At 41.7% G+C, this 16,069-nt stretch overlaps 1 protein-coding gene across 2 annotated transcripts; it reads left to right on the top strand.

Moving 5' to 3' along the window:
- The first annotated feature begins 759 nt into the window (after positions 1 to 759).
- Positions 760 to 11,329, top strand: VNN1 (vanin 1). 2 transcript variants are annotated; one of them, XM_079970678.1, is made up of 8 exons: positions 760 to 882; positions 1,972 to 2,202; positions 2,272 to 2,402; positions 5,881 to 6,073; positions 7,077 to 7,368; positions 8,356 to 8,726; positions 9,973 to 10,143; positions 11,013 to 11,329. In XM_079970678.1, exons 2-8 carry the CDS (start codon positions 1,987 to 1,989, stop codon positions 11,136 to 11,138), a joined length of 1,500 nt encoding a protein of 499 aa, XP_079826804.1. In that variant the 5' UTR covers positions 760 to 882; positions 1,972 to 1,986; the 3' UTR covers positions 11,139 to 11,329. The 2 variants fall into 2 exon arrangements, with proteins under 2 accessions (XP_079826804.1, XP_079826803.1); XM_079970677.1 differs by lacking the exon at positions 760 to 882 and adding an exon at positions 1,271 to 1,357.
- The last annotated feature ends 4,740 nt before the right edge of the window (positions 11,330 to 16,069 follow it).

Raw genomic sequence — 16,069 nt, forward strand, 5'->3', positions numbered from 1 at the left:
TTATTTATTTAATTTCTATACTGCCCTATACCCGAAGGTCTCAGGGCAGTTCTAGCTAATTGTCCAAGCAGAATCTCAAGGCAGCCTTCAGACTTCTTCAAGGCCCTGCCAGAAACTAGAGCAGTGGGTTGCACACAAGCCCAGGAATCAGGGCAGGTAGGCAGCTTAGGTGGAAACGGCTTGCCTCGCTGCAGCTGGCCGATCTTTGAGACCTCTTGAAATGCTTGACTTGACCTTGCTCCTGTTCAAGATAATTGCCATGTAAGTCTCTCTTTTGTTGAATATCAGCTATTGAAGAAACACGTTCTACGGCTGCCAATGTGCATTTCTCATGTACTAATTATATGGTACAATGACATTTCTGAAATTCTTTTACAATTGTGACAGAAATAATGTGGGTGTAAGAGAGGCATATCATTAGCTAGCCGGAAAGCTTGAATAGAGAACAACTTTTATGTTGTTGGCGCACAAATAAACTATTAAATGGCAGTTTCAAAATAAATAAATACACATTTGATGTGTGAAAAATAATCCAACTCTGAATTTTGTTGTCATTTGCTGCAGTAACTGCTGAGTAACATTTAAAGCCTTCATTCTTAAGAGATAGGGTGTGTACTAAATTTGCTTATCTTTCTAGTAGATAAAGTGCGCAATCAGCATTTAACCATCTCAGGGTTGATTGCGTATTTCTAATCCATCTGATTGGAGCAGGAACCGGCAAGCCACTCCAGTATCCCTGCCAAGAAAACTCCATGGACAAAGACAACAGGCATATAGTGCCTGGCGTGTTCTGGTCCATTGAGTCATGAAGAGTCGAACACAACTAAACAACTAAACAACAACAACAGTCCATCTGATGTCTGTATATTTTCTCACCTGCAGGTTTGGAGAGCTGCTGATTGATTGTGAGCTTTGATCAGCACTTGAATAATCAATACTTTTAACCTCCCACAGCCTGTGATATCTTCAGTAAAAAGAAAGAACCCAGATGGTGCTGGATAAATGGAAAGGGGGGGGGGGACTCCTGAAATTCATAGATATTAACCCTCTAAGTAAGGTAAAGGTATTTATTTTTTCTATGGGACTTGTGAGGTTGTTTTAATTAGACCTTTCTTGTAGCAATCTACAGGAGAGGAAAAACACAGGAAAGACTCTAAAAGGAAGTGCTATGGAATATTTCAAGGATCACTTTGTTAGAATAGCAGCTAGCAGCTAGAGGGTTAATCCCAGCTTACTTATATGAGCAGCACCTTGGTTGCCGCTGTGTCAGGTTACATACATTTGCTCTGACAGCTTTCATATGGACTACTTAAACATTGGAAACTGTTTAAGCTGTTTCTTCATATAGCACATTCAGGTAAAGTTAATATTTTTAGCGTGTTAGATTGTTTTTCATAGAACCATAAAATAAGGAATGTAGGAAAGAGTATTTAAGATTATAACAGGAGGTTACCGTTTTTAAGAAAACCTGTTTTTTAGAGTCTCTAGTTATTACAGAAGCATATTTAGAGGAAAGTGTCAAATATATTTGTTGCTGTTCCTAAAGAGAAATAAGGCTAAAAGCACAACACTATGCATGTTTACTCAGAGCAGAAGAAAGCCCCTGTGTACAGATTTTCCTTCCTTAAAAAAAGAACAAAATTTATAAACTGCTTGATTCATCTAAGCAGTTTTCAGGAAGTACCTCCTTCCATATTTCCATTTCGGACGAAAACAAAGGGGTGATTTATGGTGCATAAAAAGGATTAAAAGTAGAACTGTCAATTTCTTTAATGATGATCTTGTGAAACACTCTTAGTTTCAAAATAACTGTCCAGAGTCCAGAAAGAAATAACTGGCCAGAGTCCAGAAAGGGATGAAATTATCCACATGATAGTCATGTGATACAAGTCAGCTGATACAAGTGTGGACTTTGCCATCCCTTTTCCTCTCTTTTCTTAGCCTTATTGGAACTTTTTTTCCTCTTTGCAGCAGACGAGCCCAGCAATGATTTCTTTCCCATCCCCATGGCATGTTTTTGTTTATCTCCTCCTGGTGGACCCAGGGGCCTCGGCCTTGGACAAATACATTGCAGCAGTATACGAGCACTCAGTTGTACTGGCAAAGCCCACCCCAAAGCCTGTTTCTTCTGAAGAGGCATTAAAACTGATGAACAAGAACTTGGACGTCTTGGAAGAGGCCATCAAACTGGCCGCAAAGCAGGTACTATTTGATAAAGTGCCTTGGTTTATCCTGTGGTGGAGAGATCATCAGCATCGTTTCTTTTGACAGGGTGCACACATCATTGTGACTCCTGAAGATGCCATATATGGTTTCAGATTCACAAGAGAAACACTTTATCCCTACCTTGAAAACATTCCTGATCCGCAGGTCGACTGGATTCCATGTACGGACCCAAAAAGGTGTGTTTGGATTTTGTTGGTTTCATATGCAGCCTTAAAAAACAAAATGAAAAAACACCCTATAAAGGCACTTCAGTAGGGTGGCTTCTTCCATCCTTGTGGTCAGTGTTATAATGTATGTACAGCTTCAAATAAAGGTGTTTTGGAGAAAGAGAGGTTTCTCCAAAGCACCTGGTAACTGCTGGGAAGTCACATTTAAGGACTGCACAATCTAGATGGCTGATTATCGGCAGGCAGAGGATCAAAATCAGGACTCCAAAAACCCTGTATAGTAGATTAGACTGGGAAATGGTGACTGTTCCAAGCTTAGCCCGTAAGCTATGTCACTAAACAAGTAAGTCCTGAAAGACCTACATTGGCTCCCGGTACATTTCCAAGCACAATTCGAAGTGTTGGTGCTGACCTTTATTTTATTTTATTTTATTTTTAAAAAAATATTCAAAATTAAAACAAAACATATTATCCAAAAATATATCATTCTTGTCCCCCCCCCCCATTTTCCTCCTTCTCCCCCACCTCCACAACCCCCCTGACTTCCCTCAGTTCCAGTCTTTGGTTTCTCTGAGACTGCTGTTCTCTGCATGTTACAAAGTTGTATAGATCCTCAAACTATTTAGCTGATCACTATCAATAAAAAGTTTGTGAATGTTTATTCAAAACCTGTCAAGGAGTCCAGTTCACTTTGCTGCGTCTTCAAATACTTTGTAAAGGGTTCCCATTCATCTTTAAAGTCACAGTTATCCTTGTCCCATAGCTTATATGTCAGTTTTGCCAGTTCTGCATAGTCCTATTACGTTTCAAGCACAATTCAAAGTGTTGGTGCTGACCTTTAAAGCCCTAAACAGCCTCGGCCCAGTATACCTGAAGGAGCATCTCCACCCCCATCATTCTATCTGGACACTGAGGTCCAGCGCCAAAGGCCTTCTGGTGGTTCCCTCCCTGCGAGAAGTGAAACTACAGGGAACCAGGCAGAGGGCCTTCTTTGTAGTGGCGCCCGCCCTGTGGAATGCCTTCCCATGAGATGTCAAGGAAATAAACAACTATCTGACTTTTAGAAAACATCTGAAGGCAGCCCTGTTTAGGGAAGTTTTTAATGTTTGATGTTTTATCATGTTTTAAATATTCTGTTGGGAGCCTCCCAGAGTGGCTGGGGAAACCCAGCCAGATGGGCGGGGTAGAAATAATAAATTATTATTTGAATTTGGGTCCCTTCTATCTACATTCAATATTCTAACCATGACGCCACAGTGATTTGTTCCCTTGTTTTGATGGTGTTTGTGGTTAGAATGACCAGACCATACTTCCTAGAGCACTTAGGAAAGGAGGATGAGGAAATGGAAAAGCAAGAGCAAGAGCAAGTATGGGCTGTCATTTTGATAGGTCAGAAGGAAGCTATTAAGGAAGAGCTCAGTGGCAGAGCATTGGTGGTTTTTCACTTTGCATGTAGAAGATCGCAGGTGCAATCCCCAGCATCTGCAGCTATGGCTAGGAAGGACTCTTGTCTGAAGCAAAGGAGAGCCCTTGCCAGACAGAAGGAGTATGAGGTGTTCCCCACCAGGGTTATTACCTCTCCCCTAACACCCCATACACCCAAACATACATGCTTTACAAATAATATGCCAACATTTACTTCTTGGCTGTGGAAAACCTACAGCTTCAATCACAGCTTCCAACTGCACACTTCTGAGGGCCAGAAGCAACAGAACAAAAGAGAGGGCGCTTTCATTTAAAAAAAAGATTTTGTGATGGATATCATAAGCAGCTGAGCAGGAAATGAGTTGAAAAATAAATATTTTGTGTGGGAAGGCTTTTAGAGGAAGCTATGTTCACTTAAGCAGGAATGTACTAACTGGCATAAAAGATAGCGAGAAAGATTGCACTTGGAGGCTGTGAAGGAAACCAACTGGGAAGAGTACCACTTCCCTGCTCTCTGTGTGTTTTTTTTATTAATAAACACTTTAGAAATGTTAGTTGGTTGTGGAATGTAATTGTACAGTATTTGGCTTCATAATGTCAGAATGTTGGGTTTAAAAAATAAAATAAAATAAACTAGCTTCTGAAAACATTCCTCAGTGACGTGTGATGCTTGAGATGAGCTATTTATTTATTTTTATATCACATAACCCTGAATAGTTATGCTACATAAATGCAGAACAGAATGGCAAACTTAACAGACAGATTTTGCTTATAATGCAAAGTGCTGGCAGGGTGATGGTGGAAGGAATTTGGAGTGGAGAAGGAGGTTAAGCTCCACCACACCACACCACTCCACCCCAGTCCTCAGCCACCCACTGTTGAATCAACTTTTTAAGAAAAGGGGAAAAGCTGTTGTGCTGCAGTTATGTATGTTGATGTGCAACATGTTGTTTTGTCCCATTTGCTTGAACCTTTTGAGGGTCATATTAAATGCTACATAGAAGGTAAGGATGCTGTGATGCCTTTAAGGAAGAACAGCAACAAGAAGTTGCCAGCTTGGATACAGGAGCAGTGTTGGGAGGGTCCACTTAATTCCCCACCTCCCCCAAGCTATTTTTCTAACCACAGGGAGAAAGCTACTGGGAAGACAACTCCCCATTTGCACGCGTTCAAAGCACATGCATCGACTGATGCACATGGTGTTTTTGACATGGGAAGGGGGCAGGGTGGGGTAGGGCAGAAAGGGGTAAGCTGGTTTTACGCACGGCCCGCCAATGTTTGTGGTGCCTCAGAACGCGATCCCTGTTTAAGTTGTTGCCTATATACATATCTTTTACCCACAGATAGAAAAATAACAGCTCAGATAAGGTAACTTTGAATGGATAAATGGCTGGAGGTCAAACATCCCCATTCCTCTAACTGACGTCCTCCAGTGGCTGCATTTCAGTTTGAAAAATTTGGGCAACATTTATCTCTATGTAAGGTCTAGTGTGGCCCAGAATATGTTTTCTACCTTCTATCTATTTAGGGCCCCTCCAGATGGGTATTTTGCAACATGTCACTGATGCAGTAATACTTCATTAGTGGTGGGTTAGGGGACAACCCTCGCATTGTTTCGCTTTATTGGCTGTTCTGCAGTGCTTCCTCGATTCACTGCATTAGTGCTGTTGGGGGGGGGAGGGGCACCCTTGCACGATGATGCAACAAAAGTGGGACCAAAACAAAAACACAAAAACTGGAACATTTGTGTAAAAGGATGTGGGATTTCAGTTAGAAGCTATGGGACGTCCAAACAGCCCTGAAACTTTTGCAGGTTTAAACAGTATTGAAAGCAGGATGGCATATAACTGCCCTGATGTCATCCTTAGCACAAATCATCCTGAAAGTGTAATAAAATGGAAATCTGAAGGGGCCCTTTATTTCCTACAGTCTGGAGGAACATGGGGCTACTCTGCTATGAATGTTAGCATGTTGCCTCGCCGTTCAGGAGATTCAACTAGGTGGTCTACCAACGTATCTCTCTTCCTCCAAGTCCTTCATTTCTCTGCTTTTCTCCGCTTAGATTTGGACCTGCCCCAGTGCAAGAAAGGTTGAGTTGCCTGGCGAGGCACAACTCTATCTATCTGGTTGCCAACATGGGAGATAAGAAATCATGTAATCACACAGACGCCAAATGCCCTAGTGATGGTCACTATCAGTACAACACCAATATTGTCATGGACTCAAATGGAAAACTCGTGGCACGTTACCACAAGGTAATTCATTTTTACAAACTGGGTATCATTGGCCCCACCCAGCCCCCAGTTATAATATTGTATAGGGTGGAATTGTTTTATAAAGTGGGAAGAAAAGGCAAGAGAATGTAGGATGCATGCCACATTTTGCTGTCTATTGAAGATGTCTTCTGCTGCTGTTTTATTCTGTTCATTTTATGGGCCATTGTATTCCTTTTACTGTACACAACCTATTATTCATTTTTCTGTTTTTCTGTTATGGGTTATTCTCCTGTGATTTTGCAAGTCATTTAGAGGCTCCCATGTGGGAAGCAACTAATACATTGAATACATAATAATGATCGTATTTTTATTAACAATTTATGTACAGACTACACAATAGTATAAGAACACACTGATGGCATTGACATAGAAAGAACAACCCTGAAAGGTGGTTCAATTGAAAGAAAAATAAAACCTTTTAAAAAAAGTTTTAAAAAGAATGTTATTTAGCTTTTTTAAAAAAATAAAATAAGATATGCTTTTCAGGTTTATACATTTCACTAATTTTTATTTCATTTTAACATTTCAAAATTTGACTTACTTCCTTCTCTTTCTGCGGTTCCTTATATTGATTTTTTATGTCTTCTGCATATCCAAATTAACTTAATTTGCTCATTTATCCATCTACTTTAAATATATACTCTTATAAAACTGCAGGTTATTACAACAATCCTGCCAATGTTCTTACCTGTTTACAATTTATCTGTCAATTTTCAATAAACCATTCTTTTATAAAATGTTTGTTATCTTGATTTCTTATTCTTCCGGTAAGTTTGCCATTTCTGCCTATTCCATAAGTTTTGGTATCCATTTTTCCTTATTTAGCTTTTCATTAATTTAAATGAAAATTAAATAACTTGCAGTACACTTTGTAGGTCACTTTTAAGTACAATAGTTTCTTTTTAATATACCCAAGTACCTTAATGGTGTGTGGGTGGTGGATTTATTTATTTTTTTAAAAAAAGGTGTTATCTTTCCACAGTTCAATCTCTTTATATCGGAACACCAGTTTGATTCCCCCCCAGAGCCTGAATTGGTGACCTTCAGTACTGCCTTTGGGAAATTTGGTCTTTTCACCTGCTTTGATATTCTGTTCCATGACCCTGCGGTGACCCTGGTGAGCAAGCTGCAGGTGGACACCATCCTCTTCCCAACAGCTTGGATGAACGTTCTCCCACATCTGACTGCTGTTGAATTCCATTCAGCCTGGGCTATGGGCATGCGTGTCAATGTTCTGGCATCTAATACCCACAGGCCTAGCTTGAGCATGACAGGTAATATACAGTTTTCAATAAGGTTATGTATAACTAAGTTAAACACTAGTTAGCTGGCCTCTCCCTTCTTAGGACCCCTCCAGATGGATGTCTTTGTTTTTGTTTTTGGGGGTGCATTCTGCAAGGTCACACTGATGCAATAATAAAGCATTCATGGTGGAGTTTTACTGGGCTGTCCAGAAATCATTCTGCTTTATTAGATGGTGCTTCCCCAATGTTACTGCATCACTTGCACTATAGCATAACAAAAGGGGGACAAAAAAATAAACTGGAACTTTTGTGGCATAAAAAGTTGCAGGATTACAGCAGGGCATGCACTGATGGGAAATGAAGTAGATGCCAACAGTACTTTTAATGTATTTTAAATATTTTGTTGGAAGCCGCCCAGAGTGGCTGGGGAAACCCAGCCAGATGGGTGGGGTATAAATAATAAATTATTATTAATATTATTCCATTATCATGATACCACCGAGAACACAAATCATTATGAATACACAATAAAAAGAACAACTGGAGGTGCGCTTAGTATGCCCGTTCCAAAATTAGGTTTGGAAAAGTTCATAGGACTTCTGAGTTGTGATCATGGCAGACTGGCTGTATTTGGCTCTCTTTTAAACAAAGGCAGACAATTTTTGCCTCTGATTTGGCCTTTAGTCGCTATAAGGAGCCTCTGGGCCCGAGCTGTAGCAGAACTTCTGCTTGACCAGGTTGTCAGCGATGCCAACTGGAGGCTTTAATTTTTGTTTCTTCACTGGGCTGAGTCTGGACCAAGGAATCTGATTCATCCTAAGTCTGGGAATGAAGATATTCGTCCCCCTGCCTGACAAAGTGATAATCATCACACCCAGAGTGAAAGGAATACAGCATGTGGGTTTTGGGTGTGTGAGAGTATGTGTTGGTCAACTTAAATGGGTGCTGTCTGCGGTTATGACAGGACGGGCAATATGAAGCAACTGCTTCTGTCTTTCTGTTTTGTGTCATTCTTAGGCAGTGGCATCTATGCACCGGATGGATCCCGAGCATATCATTATGATGCAGAATCAGAGAAGGGGCATCTTCTGGTTGCAGAGCTCGATTCCCATCCTTCTCTTTCTCCTACCCATCCTGCCCCTGTGAACTGGAGCTCGTATGCCACAACTATCAAACTGGTCCCCAAAGACGGTGATTTCACAGGATTGATTTTCTTTGATGAATACTCTTTCTCTGAACTCGCCAAAGAAGCTGGCAATCTTACCGTCTGCCAGGGAGCACTCTGCTGCCATTTGAGCTACAAAATGACAGAAAAGCAAGAAAATGAAGTTTATGTGCTAGGTGCATTTGACGGCCTTCATGTGGTCGAAGGAAATTACTACTTACAGGTCTCTTTTTAATCTTCTTCTTATGAGGGAAGATGGGATCTCATTTTTATTCATCATCGGAGAGAGGGGAGAGAGGAGCAAGATCTAGATATATTGTCGTATATTGTCATAGAAACATAGGACGTGATCTGGCTCAAGTTAAGCACTTTTAATATAATGTCCTACAAATTTCAGCTGGAGAGTTGAATTTAATTTTCCAGTTTAAATTACTGGAATTCCATTGCTTCCCAAGACAGAGGACAACAACAACACAACAAGAATATGTGCTTTCTTCTTAGCTGGCTCATGCCCAAAATAAAGGAAAGAAGAAAACCTAATTCCAAAGTCTTAGTAACTTGGTTGTAGCTAGGTGAACTTGGAACAAAGTTCTGATGAGTTCAGTGAGGCTTACTCCAAAGTTAGTGTGCACAGGGCTGCAGTCTAAATAGGGCCTTCTAGCCCCATGAAACACTGTCACTGATAATTAAGACTGTGATTTTATATGGTATGTTTAGTTATTTAGTTTTGGAGTAATGAGATATGCACCTGTTTCATAATTTTGGAGACCAATGTGCCTATAGTTGTGTGTGGAAGTACACTGGAAACTAGGTGAGGGCTGTCAAATGTAAGAAATCAATGTTGGCTTTTTGACTTCTTACATTTGACATTTGTAGGATGTTCTTGTTGCAGCTAATACCATCAAGGAAACTTCTTGAATCAACTGAGTGAGCAGTTGGGCGGGTTATTTATTTATTTATATTTATTCAATTTATAGCCTGCCCTCCCTCCCAAAGGAGTCCTGGGCAGCAAACCACAATTGATTATAAAGCATATTTAAAAACAATTCCAACACAGATATGGACTGGGAAAGATCTCTACTTAAAATGCTTGTTGGAGGAAGGTGGTCTTCCATTGGTGCCAAAAAGACAACAGAGATGGAGCCTGTCTAATGTTGAAGGGGAGAGGATTCCAAATTATTAAGTGCAAGAATACTAAAGGCCTGAGTCCTACATGGTGCAGAATGGACTTCCTGATAAGATGGTATCTGCAGGAGGCCTCTCCTGCAAAGTGCGGTGATCACCTGGGTATATAAAGGGTTTATAGCTCATATAATACTGTATTAGTACTGCAACAGTTCTTATTGTTCTTATACTGTAACCAACTTGGTTGTATTTTAAATCAGAGCCATGGTTGTGATGGTACAGCAGCAGTAAAATTTATATTTATCCTGAGTGCTCTCCCAATACATTGCTCTTCTTCCTTTTAGATATGTACATTGCTGAAGTGTGCAAGCACAGACCTACAGACCTGTGGCCAGCCTGTGACAACTGCTCATACCCACTTTGATTTCTTTTCTCTCAGTGGCACATTTAGCACTAACTATGTCTTCCCAGAAGTCCTGCTCAGTGGAGTTCAGTTGGCGCCTGGAGAATTTCAGGTAGGGCGGTGCTTCTAGCAAATGTTTTCTGGCTGAGATGGAAAAAACCTGTGGCTGTATGGTATCAGAATGGAAACAAATTCCTTTAAGGACGTTATCATAAACAAAGTTCAGGTGGCTCAGTAGCCTTTTCAGGACAAGAGTGGGCTTCTGAAAGAAATCATGCTACCTCTGTCGTGCCTTCAGCTGTACAGGGAAATCTATGGGGGCAGCACAGACTGTTGAATACAGCCTTGGTTATATTAGGCCAGGAAAGTTACTAGCATGGATTATTATTTTTTACTGGCCTACTAAAATTTGTCTTCTACCAATTGGCTTGGTAGAGGAGAAACAGATCTCTCCATCCCTTCTATGATAATTCATTTTTCTGAATCGATTTCTAGATATATTTTCCTATACACTTCCACTAGTGCAAAGGGAAGCACCAGCACAAACAGAATTTCCTTCTCTTCTCCTCCAGCACACACCCTGCACCATCTCCAAATCCAGTGCTTTTTTCTGGGGGTACGCATACCCCTGAACATTTTGTGAATCTTTGTACTTTTGTCTATGTACTGTATTTGTTTTTCCTGATTTGAACTATGAAATGGTGATTTTTTTTTTTTTTGTCAAAATGAGAGTACCCCTAAACTTTTTTTTAGAAAAAAGCACTGCCCAAATCTGATCCAGGGGGTTAGGAAAAACCTCCAGAACAGATTTAAGAGGGACATGTGTGCAGAAAGAGGGAGGGAAATGTTCCATTGTGCGAGGGAAATTATTGTGCTAACAGAATGTTCAATTTAGTGCTATGTTGCATAAAACCTATAATACTGATACTGTGTGCAACTGTTACTTTGTAACTGTTCCCTCCTCGTTTTGTTCTCAACTAGGTTTTGAGTGATGGGCAGCTGGTTACTCAGAATGGTACATCGGAGCCAGTCTTAACAGTGACACTTTGGGGCAGGTGGTATGAGAAGGATCCTCCACATCCCTACATACTCAGTGGGGTTCTTTGAGATGTTCTGAGCCGGACAGTTCACAACTGTGAAAGAACGCAAATTGCTTTTTGTTGACTCTGACATGACTGGGCTGCTACAGCTTGCTGTGATGGTCACATAGATTATTTTGCTTAGTTGTTGACCGTCAAATCCCAAAGAACACAAGTTCCTTGAAGATTGCATTAATAAAGGCCAAAGAATTAATTTTAGCTACTCATCTTTTATTCTTCTTCAAATGGGAACACTTTCTGAGTTTCCATTTTCTTTTTCCTGAAATTCCCTGGGGTCATTGGTTGTTCACTTCTATCACAGAACTAGGCCTCTGCACATTATGTGCACCATGAATATTCTGGGAGAAAAAATGGCTCCAGTGACAGTTTTATTTTGATGACATTAAGGTGATGCTGCACTTCACAGCTGCAACAGGGCATGGACTACGGCAAACACAGCTTTATACACCATGTATTTAAAGCTCATGATTTCCCTCCAAAAGTTCTGGGTGTTGTACTTTAAGCATGTTAAGGGTGCTGGGGAAACATAGCTTTATGGTGGGCAAACCACAGTACCCAGAATTCTGTGGGAAAAGTCATGTGCTTTAAACATACAGTGTGTACCCAGGATTTGCTATATAACTGGCACTCTTGTTTTCCTCAAAATGTAGGATAGAACATGCTAAGAATCCTCATGTGATCAGGATTCCTGCCTTATCAGAGTTCCCCAGTTGCAATGAAGATTTTACACTCTTAACATGGAAAGGAATGATGTAGCTTGCACACAGAGGGACATTACAAGTGTCCCATCCCCACCCCACACTTACCCTACAGGTGTTTGCCTCAAATGTATCTTGCTAGAAAACAGTGGGTGGCATCCAGTGTCACGTGATCAGGCTTCCTCTTCCTTTCGTCTCCCCTCCCCTCCTCTCAGATTTGCTCCAGAGCTTCCTCTGGCTCTCTGGAGCAGATCTGAGATGTTTGTAAAGATTTGGGGAAAGTCTGGACCACTTGTGCACAGATACTGTGGGTCACAATCTGATGCCCTATGTGCTTTTCAAGTCAGCAGTGACATGATGATGAGGCTGCCTTCACACCACCCACTTCCGTCTATAAAATGGCTGCAAAAAATCTTCCAAAAAAAGGAAGTATTGAAATATTATTGAATCATTTTATCTGGTCACCCTGATGCTGCAAAAAGGACTCAGCACGCACACAGGAAGGAGAAAACCTGACTTCTTTTAAGAATATTTGCTCTCTGAATGGTTTGCGTATCAAATGAAAGTGTCAACATCAAATGCTATCTATAAATCCCCTATCACTGCTCCAAAAGGAGTTCCATATGGTGTCACAATGAATTATGAATGCAAGGATAAGTTACTATAGCTCTTCCCCGGCTGGAACAAATTGCTTTCTTCTTGTCAATATCTTCCCTTAACAACCTTTTGGTGTTGCTGGGGTAAACAAGAAGCACTTGCTTCTGCTTCAGGGACGGCAGCGCTCTCAAAATGGTTCTTAATCCTTCGATGCTGAAATGAATGTCAAACCATATTAGCACGGCAAAGTGCAGCTCATCATGTTAAGTGTTGTTTGGCATGGAAAGGTTTGGGCATCAAAACACAACAACGATGAAATGCTTTTTAATTGCTTGAACAGCATTGCAAAACAGGTAACATTTTCAAGCTGGTAATATTTAAAGGCTAGTCTGCCCTGTGCTTGTAAAAGAGTTAATTAACTTTCTCGACAAGGGTGGTTCATGAGTCAGAGTAACTACTGCAGAAGGACTTAAAATGAGCAATGAGAAGCTGAGAGAGAAAGATTGAATTCCATGGGCTCTTACACGGTTTAAATGGGCTATACAGTGGTACCTCGGGTAACATATGCTTCAGGTTACAGACTCCACTAACCTAGAAATAGTGCTTCAGGTTAAGAACTTTGCTTCAGGATGAGAACAGAAATCGTGCTCTGGTGGCGCGGCAGCAGCAGGAGGCCCCATTAGCTTAAGTGGTATATCAGGTTAAGAACAGTTTCAGGTTAAGTATGGACCTCCGGAACGAATTAAGTACTTAACCTGAGGTACCACTGTACCCTTTTTCAGATCAAATCGGAAAGTTCACTGCTACCGATGGGTTCACCTGCAATGGTGGTGTAAGGAGCTGGACTGAGGAGGAATGGTGGGGCCCGCCACCCCTTCTCCTGAATCTTCCTTACAACAGGAGGACAGTATAGATTTAGAACAGTGGTTTTCAGAGGGGCATAGTTCAGAGGCTGCAGAGGGCAGAAGCTGGGAAATATTGGAAGAGGAATAGCAGGAAGAAGAAGAAGCACCAGGGAAGAGACAGCTGACAGACTCAGTGTCCTTGAAAAGCATTCCTGACCCCCCCCCCCCCCCCCGCTCCCAGGACCAGGCGGGTATTGCAGGTAGTAAAAGAAAGAGCTCAGAGGCAGAAAGCTCAGATTAGCCCGTGCAGGGGTGATGCAGAATAGGGACGATGTAAGGGGGTGGGACTTGTAGCAATGCCATCATGGCATAGAGACTACATCTCTTTGTCTATCTCTGTGAATGCTGAATAAATTATGTGGTAAGGACTCTTCACATTATCTGCTTTCTTTTGGCTGCCCCCAGGGGAAGGATAGTATTCCCTGAGCCTTGACAGGTGGTGGGACTGTTGAGATGGCTCACCTTTGGTAACTGGTGAAATCAATTTATTTGCAGGATTGCCCTACCCCAAATGTGTCCACACAACTGCTTCAATCTGCAGTTCTGGTACTGTTACAGGTGCCACATAATACTTGTTCCATGTTTGTAATAAATTGATATTTTAGTGCCGCATCACCCACGCTTCGGAACACCCAGCCAGTTGGCATCAGTGAGGTGTCTTCACTTGCTAAAAACATTTAGGCAAGCCTTTCCAGGCATGCAGAATGTTGGCATTCAAAATTCACGCTTTTCCAAATGTTGTGATGCCATTCTCCAAACAATGATTACAAAAATGCATATGTTAGAGGGAAGTGTGCATAAAAATGTAGTTATGGGTGAAAATAACACATGGAAGTTAATTCTCTGGGACAAATTGCTTGCAAAAAATGCGTGCATTAGTCAAAACCACATTCAAAAATGTTTTAAGAATTTGCAAAGGCTGAACAATTTTCACGGCTTTTTTTAATAGAATAATTGCTGCAGGAATGTGAAGAACTGAATTTCAGACTGGAAAAATGAGAAACTGAGACACTGAAACTGACAGATCCATCTTTACTGTTAATCCCCCTAGCAGATAAGCAGTGTGGTTTTTGTGGAACCTCACCAGCTGAAGACTCCTAGCACTGGACTTAGCACAGCAAACCCTTTGTTTGTGAAATCAACACAGGGGCCTTATCTGCTGGTAGGGGTGTGAAGTAAAGAGTGGTGCTGTGGTCTAAACCACTGAGCCTCTTGGGCTTGCCGCACAATGGGGTGGGCTCCTGCCAACTTAGCAGTTTAAAAGCACATCAGTGCAAGTGGATAAATAGGTACTGCTGTGGCAGGAAGGTAAACGGCATTTCCGTGCACTCTGGCTTCCGTCATGGTGTTCTGTTGCGCCAGAAGCGGTTTAGTCATGCTGGTCACATGACCCACAAAAGCTGTCTGTGGACAAACGGCAGCTCCCTTGGCCTGAAAAGTGAGATGAGTGTCGCAACCCCATAGTTGCCTTTGACTGGACTTAACTGTCCAGGGGTCCTTTACCTTTTCACCTCAGCCCTGATTGCCCATTCAGAAGGATAGACAGAAAGAAGACAGGAATAATTATTTTGGTGATGGGACATAAGTTAAAGTGCAACGTACACATTTTGGGCATTTCTGTAATTTTTCCCCTAATTTCCTGACTCTCTGAGACAGGGAGTAAGTCTGCAATCCTATATCCATTTATGTGAGAGTAAGTCCCATATAGACGTGCATAGAGTTGCACTGTGACTTCCTTTTTTGCCATTGGGAAAAGTAGACTTGGTGGATGAGAGGGAGTCAGAATCAGTTGGGACTTGGAGCATTGCAGAGGGATTGTGCTGGGCCTTCAAGAGAATGTGGAGCCGGAGTAACAATTTGAGGAAGGGCATTACATGTCTTAGCAATGAGAGAGTGAATGGCTTTGGCAGCAGGGTATGAGGTGGAAGTGGTAATGAAGGTCCAAAGAGAAGGTGGCAGAAGAAAGCAAGGTGGAAAACAATCACAACATGAACTGGAGGATAGATTGCAAAGGGCAGAATTTTGCAACAGGAGAAATGCCATGGCTGAGCTTTTTGTTTTTGTTTTAAAGAGGGGCAGGGAGAAATGAAGCATAAACAGGGGTGTGAAATTTTGGTTTGGGAGACCAATAGTCAGAAGTATTTTTTAAAAGATAATGGAGACTGAAAGGCAAACATTCTTTACCCTCATTCTTCTCTCACGAAAGCAGTGTCTCCATCCCCATTGTTCAGCCCAGACACTGAGGTCCAGCACTGAGGGCCTTCTGGCGGTTCCCTCATTGCGAGGAGTGAGGTTCCAGGGAACCAGGCAGAGGCCCTTCTCGGTAGTGGTGCCCGCCCTGGGGAATGCCCTCCCATCAGATGTCAAAGAAATAAACAACTATCTGACTTTTAGAAGACATCTTAAGGCAATCCTGTTTAGGGAAGTTTTTAATGTTTGATGTTTTATCGTGTTTTTAATATTCTGTTGGGAGACCCCCAGTATTGCTGGGGCAACCCAGCCAGATGATGATGATGATGATTATAGCACAAAAGCAAAGGTAACCATGTCCAGTAATCTAAATTGGAGATGAGGAAGTGGCGTCCAAGTTAGCTGACACTGGAGCTATGGATGGAGTCTGCATTTAGTCATAGTTTGAACAGAGCTTCCTTCAAATGCCTGCTCATATTTTCCAGAATTGGTACTTTCCACAACTGCTGCTTTCCATGGTTTCACAGGTGGGTTGATAGTACTGCTGC

Source organism: Podarcis cretensis, assembly GCF_951804945.1.
Source record: "Podarcis cretensis genome assembly, chromosome: 3".
Lineage (NCBI taxonomy): Eukaryota > Metazoa > Chordata > Lepidosauria > Squamata > Lacertidae > Podarcis > Podarcis cretensis.